At 34.7% G+C, this 11718-nt stretch overlaps 1 protein-coding gene across 1 annotated transcript; it reads right to left on the bottom strand.

The window, feature by feature from the left end:
* Nucleotides 1–597: 597 nt before the first annotated feature.
* LOC110019486 (UDP-N-acetylglucosamine--N-acetylmuramyl-(pentapeptide) pyrophosphoryl-undecaprenol N-acetylglucosamine transferase-like) lies at nucleotides 598–8910 on the bottom strand (the record flags this gene model as incomplete). The annotated part of the gene is given in 3 exon segments (XM_020717153.1): nucleotides 598–733; nucleotides 7178–7286; nucleotides 7862–8910. Coding segments are annotated over 3 exon segments (1231 nt in total), but the record flags the coding sequence as incomplete, so codon positions are not given.
* Between the last annotated feature and the right edge of the window lie 2808 nt (nucleotides 8911–11718).

Here is an 11718-nt window from a genome sequence, read left to right as displayed (position 1 = left end):
TTGAAGCAAAAATAATGATGAAAAAAGAAATCAGCATTGAACTTCACAAACTAGTGACACATAATTTATGTGATTAGGTAAAGTTCATGGATGCCTACAGCTATAAAAAAAGAGAGTTGTTTACATTTGTTTAGAGATGCATTCAAGAGCATAAATACTTCCCCATGTTTTATCTCTTTTGAATCTCTCTTCCTCTTGACCCTTATCTCAGCAGATCAAAACCAAACAGCTTAACACATTAAGCTCCCAAATGCAAAACAGCTACTGTCAAACCTAGTATGAGTGCCGACCATATGCATGGTCTTGCCACCAACCAAGTCACTAATGCCAGCCTTCAATCAAAACCACTATCAAAAGGTTCAGGAATTGTTAAAACTTAAATATATGGGCCTAAAGAGTTGGGATCAAATGAAGGACCTTGAACATGCCAGGTTCAAAGAAAAACTAGATTAGAAATAGTTGGTTCTTGTGAAGGACCTCGCATTACATAATAGTATATTAGAGAGAGAGAGAGAGAGTACATAACACTCCCACAAGTCAAAATAAAAAACAGGTTTTAGGTGCTTTCACACAAATAGAAGAAGATATTCATATTACCTAAAACCGCATCAATTGTAGTCGCAAGGCTGCTAGAATCAAGTTCATCTTCAATTAAAATTTTTGAACCAGCTACATCTGACATTATGTATGCATTCCTAGTTTGGTGATCTTCTGCAACATATGGTGAAGGTATCTGAGGAAGAAACATAGCAAATATCAGGTAAAAAAAGGTATGTACAAAAAATAATAAGAAACTATAACTGTAAACCAAGCATATACAAAGTTTGAGCTCCAATGGCAAAGTTCTATTAGCAACTTTGAACTTTTAAGGAAGAATTGCTATTCATTCAAATGTAAAAGCTCAAGTTTTTAAAAAAATTTCCATAGATTCCAACCAAATTTAAAAGCCATATATGCGCCTTCTATGTAAATCATCATCAATATTATCACCGCCATCAAACTTCCCAAACAATGGGAATAGGCTTTTTGAATATTATCAATCTCCAATCATTTTAGTTGAATATTACCTTGACCTGATTTTCAACAATATTTTTCCGCACAACTTCAATAAAACTTATCCTTGGCCTACGAGTTTTTCATGCCTAATACTTGTATAGTGACTTTATTTGTCCATCTTACTAGTGCACCTTCTATTAAAATCATAATTTTAATGATAACAAATATATTATTGAAAGATATAATTTTTGGATTCAAGTAATCATAGGATTATTTTGATACTTGATTCAAATAGATTGACTCAAGGGTATCTTCGCGAACCAATAGAATCAAATGAAGTTTGAAACTTTGTTGCAGATGCGCAAGGATGACTTCAAATACTCAAGGAAGGTGAAGGGAGAACAATTCAAGGGGACAATAGGTTGCTTTGGAGTATTTCCTTACACATTGGCTCTTGGTTCACATAATTTTGCTCAAGTATATTTTGCAAAAATCCAAGTTATTTTGAACTTTATCTGAATTACTACAAAATTTAAAATTTGTGAATAAAATAGTCAATTAAAATCTAACTAGTTTGTATATTAAATTGACATTAAATTTTATCAACATTGGATTTGAAATGATTATTCAATTCAAAATGATACATCAATTTGTATTTTTATGAATATGCCATATTAAACGGTAATGAAAAAACTAAATTCGTTCTACTCCACTTTATTTATTTTGTTTGTTATTGTATTCACAAAGAATGCTAAACTGAGCCCGTTTGATATTACCGGGTCCATCATTGAGAGGTTACTACAGACCCATTTAATAAAAATGACCTGACAAGTTAATTAAACAATATCTAATAAGATTTGAAGGGCCACATTGTTGTATTTCGGTGGCCTCTTGACACCAAAGTAGTTTAGTCTTTCAAAAGCATTTCTTAAGTTTTTTATTTTTATTTTCTTTTCAAATATTATGATCACATCATTGGCAAAAAAAGGCATTTCGTAAGGTAACTAAACAACATCTAAATATATTACAACGATTGGATTGAATTCAAAAGTAGTAAAAAAGGCTATACTGTGAAAAGCAGCTTTTACATTGTGTTTTTAAACCATTGAAAGCTGACACAATTTTTAGAATTTTTTTAAGCTTTATTTCAAAGCATTTCCTAAGATTGATAATAAGCTTTCAAGCATTCCCAAAAGCAACATTAGTTACCAATTTTGTGTAACTGAAGTACTAAACCGATATCCTTATTCTCTTCCAATCCACTTCATAGTTTTTCTGATAAGTCCCAAAATCTGAATTCACTTTCTTCTCTTCAGAGCAAAATATCCTCTATCTTCTAAATTCTAAAATGAATTTCCATTTGGCTTGTAATCTAAAAGTGCCAAATCGTAACTGCAAGCCATAGAGGCAAGTGCAATGATGTCGCTGTTCAAAGTATTGTAAGAAAGTTTAATTTTCCTTTTTTTTTTTTTTTTTTTTTGTAGAATTTTTAATTTCTAGCTTTTATTCTCAATTCATTGCAAAAATTAAGAGTGTATTCCATCATTTTTATAACTTAGTTATCATTAATTCAAAATAGGTCATCTGCGTTGTGATAATTTTCCACCTGCACTCATTATAAAGGAGCATTTGTGCTTACTATGATAAGTTTAGAGGTAATGGAATCCTAAGGTTTGTACTTGTCTAGGCATGGACATAAGCCAAAGGTGGGCTAAACCATATAAAAATGATTGTGTGCTTTGCAATTCATGCATCTTTGCACTATTACATACCTTATTATAGAAGGTTTTAACTTCTCCATAAACTCCAATAAATTTTCAAAATACAAATTCTTTACAATATTGGTGTGCCATAACAATTACTTTCTATCCTCATTTGTATTTATTCAAATTAAGTGTAATCAATTTTTCACTATCTTATCTTCAAAATATTTTATTCCTAGAGCCACACTCAAAGAATTGGTTGTTAGTCCATTGACGGGAGCTCTATTTTAAAATGTGAAATCCCGCAAGATTGCGGAATCCCGTGATTTCACACAACAATATTGCAAGATTCTGCAATTTCCCGTGATCGCTGGAAGGACTGAACCACAAGTCCGGTCGGTTGGCTATTTCAACAATAATCCTTAGCTTTTTATCAACTTATTTCCAATTTCATTATTTCTACTCATAATTATTTATATGAGGAACCTATTTATGCAAGATTTTATGCTATTATGAGAAAAACTTCTATTTTGTTTTGTGTTTTAGAGATGGAATTTCTAATTTCTACCCTAATGGAGTGTTAAATAAGTTTCCCTTTGCAAGTGATGATTGTAGCTTGAGTAGGAACAGGTGGGGAGCCTCCCCAACATCTATACCGCGTCATTTTGATGTTATTTTTGTTGTTTTCAGCCAAGACAGCCGCCAAACGAAGCTTATCCTCTTCCAAACAACATCGACCTCCTATATTTTTATTCCTTTACTATTCTACAACTATCTTCCCATAAAATTCACTTCTACGATACCTTCTAAAACCACCAAAATGATATCAAAAATTTCAAAAAAAAAAATCCCACCATACCTAAGCCATTCCAACCATAATTCCTAGCCTTGAACCAAAATTTTCAAAATCCAACTTGCTTACCTTTAAAAAAAAAATCCACCGCGAAACATGCCACCAAAACCCTAAACCACCGACTAACCTTTAATTTGCAATCTTACATTTACCAAAAACTTGATCAGGAGAAAATTACATAGCACCGTCTTGGTGAAATCTGTAAAGAGGTCCAAAAATTTAATTTGAAGGATATGCAATGAGAAATCTTTCAACTGCAACAAAGATTTGCCGCTTTTGAGAGGACATAGCCCAAAGGGGTCACTCAGAGCCACAATGGTGACTCACTAGATCAAGGAGAGAAAGTGAATTCTTTTCATGGGGAAGTTTCCAATGACGATTAACCAATGTCATTTCAAGTTGGCATTGAATATTAGAGAAAAGCTTGGACTTTGGAATGAATATTAACTAATCACATTTTGACGGTCGCGTGGATTTGGATGAATTCATTGAGTGGATCCAAACAATGGAAATTCTCTTTGAGAACAATAACATCCCACCAAATAGAATGGTAGAACTAGTTGTAATTAGCTTAACGAAGAGTGCATATTTTTGGTGGAAAATTTGAAGCACCTACGCCAACATGAGAGAAAAAGCAAAATCATTGTCTGTTTTAAATGAAATTGAAAATACAAGGCAAGTACCGACCAAAACATTACAGACGGGACATATTCTTGAGACTTTACTGCTTACAGTAGAAAGATCTCTCAGTAGAGTACACAACTAAAATCGAGCAACTTATGTTGAAATGTTGGCTGGTAGAGCCCAAGAAGAACACCATAGCTCGATATTTGAGAGGATTGAATAGTCTCACTCCTACTATTTACATTTCAACAGGTGGTACTTCCTCATTTCCTATCATATCCATAATCTCGGGTGCATCTAATCTCCTGAATTAAAATAATTACTTGGATTTAACTTAAACTTTCAATTAGTATTATTATTATTAGATTTTTTTCTCATTATCTTGTTGGCTCTTTCATCAATATTTTTTTACTTAATCTTAAATCTCATCATTGATATAATCTTTGTCACAACCTAGCCCGAGGCTTAAAATTAATGAAGATGGCAACAGGGAGTCGGACTGTGATAATCATGTTTTTTATTATCATTTTTATAACTAACATTTAATCATCCATGCATAAACAAAAAAACTGCTACAAAAAAGAGTATAAATTAAAAGATATAATATTTTTCTTATTTCTAGTTGTCTGTGTCTTCTATAAATATTTCATCTTTTATTACTCTTTACTGAACAATTTTAATAAGAATATTAATTTAAAACAAAATAAGCTAACAAGTCAATGAATACTCACTCCTAAACTACAATAATACAATAAAAAAATAATATACATACTAATTAAAATTTTAATAATTCAGTATAGGAGCATGTGACAATTTATATTTATAAATGTGATCAATCAAGATATTTCAAAAGATTTATTATGTTATATTATATTTTTTTATCAAAATTATTTTATGTACAACCATCAAAGAAGCACCACCTAAAATTGTATTATTTAAAGTACATCAATATCAATATTCTTTCCTAATTGCATGCATGAGTACCTCTAACGTTCCCCCACTAGTACAATAAAGAGACGAGCTCCATCATAACCAAACATGCACATGCAATCATATTTTAAATTATTTTATTTGCATTCTAATTATCAGTATTATCTTTCTTTTATAATAAACATTTGAAATAAGTACAACCATGCAAATTTGACATTCATTTCCATATAATCAATTTAAATAATAAGACAAAATAATCATATTTAACTTTTCATACCAAAGTATCTTGACTAATATCATTTTAATGCAAGTAATTTAGAAGAAATAAAGTATTATTACCATAATTTAGAAGTACAAGTACTCGCATTGTTACAAAAAGTGTAAACACTAATCCTCATTTTTGGCATTACAATTGATTCTTCAAGATTTGAAGGCCTATAGATGAATACAAATAAGAGTATAAGATGCATTTAATTATCTAAATTACGTCTTATCACTAAACTTCTTATTTGCATTAAATTATCTAACTTTAATATCTAATGCCTACCTTTTTCATATTGTTAATTTCTAATTATCTTATTTATAATTAATATGAACACAATAACTTTTAATTAATAAATTAAAATATTTAATTTAAAACATTAATCCCAAATCTTACCTCCACGATCTCAATTGTCAATTCCTTCCCATTCCAATCCAAAAATACTTTCTTTTATTCTTTCAGCCATAAATTAACAAAATATTATATTATACTTAATTACAACTTCGATTGTATTAAAAAAAAAATCTAAATTAAATAAGCCCCTAGCTTTACTTACAAGCATCGGCTCGATACTTTTTCTCTCTAGCATGCACGGCTCCCGCACTTCTTCCTCCTTCACTCGGATCATCGACCAACTCCTTCCTTCTCCACTGATACTTCGCCAACACCAAATATGCCCAACTTCGCGAGCCTCGGCATTACCTGCACATCAGCTCTCATTGTGTTCTGCATCTTCTCCCTCTAGCGAGCCTTCCTCAACACTCGAAACCACACACGAGATGATCACACCTCCATCGCTGCCAATCTTCCTCTTCAGTGTCGCTCGCCCTCTCCTCTTCTCCTCCACGCACGGAGCCCTCGGAGTCGCTAAGCCCACGAGTACTTCTTTCTCTGGCTTCAGCCCTCTTCCTCCCTGAAATGTTGCCACGGTTTATGTTATCTCTTCCTTTCTCCTTCTTCCTTCTTCCTTCTTCCCTGCTCCAACTCTTTACACCTCTACCGTTTCTTCCCTTTGTTGTTCGTCTCTTACTAAGAATCTAAGAACGATCATTGGCTGAAAACCAGACAATTTTATTTATTTTATTTTATCCTTTTTTTTCACTTATTACAACTTGTTGTGGTATTACTTTGGCTCTTTTGGCGTTTATGGATGTTATTTTGAGTGTATTTGAGGGCTATATTATTGTTATTGGGATTAATATCCTCAATAACCTTACAAAATTCTAGAATAACAAAAAAAAGATGAGCGTCGAACCGCAAAATATATTAATAGGTTTTTTAGAGGTTATTGAGATGTTATTAGGTTAATATCCTAATAACCTCTTAATAACCCTCAATAATTAAGTTATTGAAAAGTTATTCGTGGTCAAATGCACCCAGAAATGCACTCGTTTAAGAAAGTGATGTTTGGTGATATCAAAAAGCTTCCATTCGAGGAGGTGTATGATGGGTGACGAAAGAACTTTAATATGAGAAAGACATTATTACCATAATAAGCATTGACTTCTTAACATTTGGTGAATATCAGAGATGTTAAAATCTACTTCGAAGAAGTTAAAAACTTTGCCAAATTAAATGGTACATTATCTATATTCTTTAAGCCGGTGTATTAGTGCTCCACTCCCATATTGCAAGGGGGTGACAACAAAAATTCAATAACAAAAGTCGCCGAGTAGCTGTCAGCGAAAATTTGATTGAAAAAAATATTACATATCCTCCTGACTACTTATTGCTATAAGTTTAATTAATATCTGTAAAAAAAAAAAAATCACATCATCAGAGTGAGGCGACAAGCTTTTTGTTCAGTACCAGTATAGACGGCTTCCCAGTAGTCAAGATCTCTGTGCAAGTCATTGCTCCAGCACGGGAGACAACAAGATCAGCTGCTGCATAAGCTAGATCCATAGCCTGCAGAAACCTTGAAATTTGGTAACATGTTAACTTGAGAAATAAAGTATTAATAGAAATCCTAAAACGAAGATACGGACTGAGCAAATAGATGGTCTCAGCATGTCCTTAATTTTTTTGGAAGGCAGAAAAATTATTACTTACAGAGCATGCAGCTCTAAACTCAGTAATATACCGATGAGTGTGTTACATCACGCCTATTTATTAGAGCAGAATCATGAAAGTTATTGGGAGTTATTGGAAATTTATTATGCCCAATAACCTCCTAATAATCCTCAAGAGGTACCTCTGTGTTTCCGCTCCAACAATCTCAGGGCTTTAATATTTTTCAGGATTATTACGAGGTTATTGTGGGTTATTAAGGTATTAACTTTAATAAGGCCACTATAACTCACTAATAATTAGGGGGATTGAACAGCACGCGAAGGTATATTACTAGAGTAAAACACAGGCAGAACACAGGCAGAACAACGTGCGCAGAGAATTATTTCCTATCCTAATAAACAAAATGCAACTTGTAAAACTTAGAACCAGCTAACAAGATGCAAGTTATCAATGGTAAGAATGATAGCATGGAAGACTCACGGGGTCAGAAGCAACCGGCGGTGATTCTTGACCAAGCTCTCCATCTTTTTAAATCCATCCTTCCCGGTTTGCCATATTATGTATCTGTTTTTATGCCTCCAAAGCATGTCATAATACATATTAAGGACAGCCACATTGATGGGAGTCGCTCCCTGTGATCCCCCAAGCACGAGTAACACTTGAACCTTCTCCTCCCCAAGCTTCTCCAAATCAGGGAAGAAATGCGTCGTCGCCGCTGCTTTGGACACGTATTTCCGTAACGAAAGCCTCACAGGGTTCCCAAAAACCGAGCATTTCTTATTGGGGAAATGCTTCAAGCACTCATTGAAAGCAAGAAAGATCTTTGAGGCGAACGGAGAAGCGATTTTATTGGCGATCCCCGGAAAGGCGTTCTGCTCCTGAACCGCGATCTTTGTTCCGGAGAGCACAGCGGCGAGGTAGACTGGTGCTGCGACATATCCGCCTGTACCGATTACAACATCAGGGCGGAAGCGGCGAAGAAATATCCAGGAGGCGGCGATGGCGTGAATCAGGTGGAAAGGGAAGAGAAGATTATGAGGGGAGAGGATGGGCCGAGTGAGGCGGGAGGCTGGGATGTCGACGAAATCAAAGCCGGCGGAAGGGACAATGTTGCTCTCTAAACCTGCAGAGGTTCCGAAGAAAAGGAATTTGGCGTCAGGGCAGAGGGACCGGAGCTCGTCGGCAATGGCAATCGCAGGGTAGATGTGACCTCCAGAGCCCCCGCCTGTGAAGACGAAGCGGATGGTAGAAGAGACGGTGTGGAATGAGGGAGATGAGGGGGCCAAAGCGTCTTGATTGCTGTGGCTAATGGCGCGGCAACAGGAAAGTCGGAAGTGGTGGCTACTTCGGTTAGTGGATGGCGAAAACCAGGGGACTCGATGACTTTGATTTTGCCGGAGGAAGGGGGTGCATTTTGGTTTTTGGCGAGGGGAGAAAGTGAACAAAAGGGTTTGAACGATCACCATCCGGGAGCCTGCAACAGGGAAAACGGGGTAGGGACCCCGGATGTCTCAAAAGCTTGATTTTTGCAGAAGTTGGCCATGAAAAACATGCAAATTCTCATGGAATGGCATGTTGGTTAAATTCACGTTGCATTAGATGTACTTAATTTTATCGGACGGACGTGTTTTTCATGACTTCATTTAATCATATTGTGTTTTCTATTATATTTTTGAGTGTTAAAGATTTTATGGTGGTAGAACACCAGAGTTTATTGTCTGAATTTTGCACAAATATCTCACATAATCACCCAATATAATTTACATAAAAAAACTCAATGATAAAAAAACCCACATGGCCTATTCCCCTTGAAATTTGATGTAAAGAATAAAGATGGTAGTAGAAGAAGAGAAATAAGAATAGAGACACAAGAACACAACTCCTTTTATTAATCTATGTGATCTTTATTATACGGTCGGACTATAGAGCGGCTTATACAAACACATCAATGGAAAATTAGTAAATATTGTAAGAGGTAAAATAGCTGCATCTTACGTAAGTATACTAATATATATAACTCTCTTTATATCGGGAAGCACTCTAGCTAGGAACCCAGGCAACCACAAAGCATTGAATACAAAAGGAGAAACTAGGAGAGGACTTCAACCGCAGCAGCAAAGAGAGGTAGGGGAGAACTTGAAGCGAGATCCTAGATCATCATAGAGAATATCCTCCTATTAGCTCTTTTCAAGGTGATAATCGAGACTAGATATCGTCAACTTGCTGGTAAATTACGTGTGGTTTGGTCAGTATATCTGCTTGTTGATCATTTGTCATTATATGATGAAGAGTAATATGATTTAACTTGAGATGATCCCGTATAAAGTAGCTATCCACTTCCGTACGTCTGATTCTAGGATGGAAAATATTGTTATGGCATAATGCTATAACACGTGTTATCGCTATAAAGTGGTGTTGGCGAAACATTTCTCGAACTAGTTATTGAAGCCAAATTATATTTATAGTTGTAGTCACTAAGACTCTATATTCTTCTTCCATAAATGATCGAGCAACAGTAGGCTGCTTTTTCACTAACCAGGAAAATAGAATTGGTCCTATGTAAATACAAAATCCAATTGTGGATTTCCTGTCTTGATGGTCATTAGCCCAGTTGGAATCTGCATATGCACTTAAAGAGAAATCACTTGCAGTTATAGGATGACAATAATTAATGGTTCCTTTTAAATATCGATTAAGACGTTCAACCTAATGAAATTTTGTGATTATGGGATTATGCATATGGTTACTAAGATAAATGTGATATCGGGGCATGTAAGAGTTTAATACTGAATTGAGTTGATGATCTGTCTATATAGATATGGATCCTTCATGAGAATAAAAGATTCAAGAGTTTTGTAGGATGTGATGAAAAGATAAGTTAGGATGAGTTTTGCATTTTGCATATTTATTTTGTTCAAAAGATCCTATATATATTATGCTTGTATAATGAAATAGCCAATTGGCATAGATTTAATATGTAAGCCGAGAAACTGAAATATAAAGACAAGTTGCTTTAAGTTAAATTGAGTGTGTAATTTTTCAATTAACTTTGTAATTGTGTGATTACAGTTGTCTGTGATCAGTATATCATCAACATAAGCCAATAAATAGATGTATATTTTTTTCTTTCTATAAATCAAAAGAGAAGGATCAGGTTTACTCAATATTAAATTTTTTTGGCATAAGAAAGTCCAAAAAGTATAATATTGTTGATGTGGTGCCTACTTTAGGCCAAATATGGTTTTCAAAAGCTTACCAAAATAATGCTGATAAGGTGTGCCAGCAAGTCCAAATGGTTGCTTCATATAGACCGAATCATCAAGCTTGGCATGCAAAAAGGCATTAAATACATCTAATTGTTGAATAAACCTATTTTTATTAAAAATAAGAGCAATAAGTAATTTAATAGTGCGAAATTTTGCCTCAGGACTGAAGGTCTCGTGATAGTCGATTCCTTGCTATTGGGAGTCTTTATTTATAGCTATAGTACTATCTGTATGATATTTGTTTCTGAATACCCACTTACATACCAAAATATTTTTGTTTTTAAGAAGTGGCACTAGGTCCCATGTACCTTGTTGTTGTTGTGTAAAGAACTCTTAAGAAATAATTTTGCGCCACTAAGGAAGTTTGCCCGCTTGATTATAAGTGGTTGGTGCTTCATGAGATTGAATATGATGTTGAAGGCTAAAAATGTTCTTTTTTTTTTTTTAATTTTCAGTTTGAACACAAGTTATCATGAGATGTTGCTTGCTAGTAGGGGTGGGTGCGAGTTGCGATATGGGAGAAGGAGCATGCATGATAGGACTTGGAGAAGTAGCCTTGGGTAGACAAAAATAGTCTAAGGAGGAGGATTGGTGTATGGGTGGTGTGGTTGTGGAAGAATGGTTAGATGTATTAATGAAGACAGTGGTAGAGGCAACTGTTGTGTCTAGTTGGGTTGATGAGATGATTGAGGTGGGCATTAGGAGAGATGGTGGGTGATAGCTAGGAAGAGAGGTGATCAGGAGAAGAGGGTGGTTCATGAGTTGTGGTGCCAGGAAAATGTATTCAATAAATTTTAACATGAAAAAAGACTATGAAATTTCTTGCATGGATATTATAACACTTGTAGCCTTTGTGTTGCAAACTTTACTCCATGAAAATAAATTTTGATGCCTTGGGTCAGACTTTATGTGGGATATTATGATGTTGTAAAGGAAAGCAGAGGCAACCGAAGGTTTTTAAGTGATGATATTTAGTTGTTTGTTGGTGTAGAAGTTGAAATGGTGATTTTTGTTGTGTGTTAATGGAGTGGAGCCTGTTTATCAAATAAGTAGCAATAATTACAACTTTTA

The sequence above is a fragment of the Phalaenopsis equestris genome, unplaced genomic scaffold (genome assembly GCF_001263595.1).
Source record: "Phalaenopsis equestris unplaced genomic scaffold, ASM126359v1 Scaffold000059, whole genome shotgun sequence".
Lineage (NCBI taxonomy): Eukaryota > Viridiplantae > Streptophyta > Magnoliopsida > Asparagales > Orchidaceae > Phalaenopsis > Phalaenopsis equestris.
Note: the sequence above shows the minus strand (reverse complement) of the source record. Positions and strands in the feature narration are given on the sequence as shown.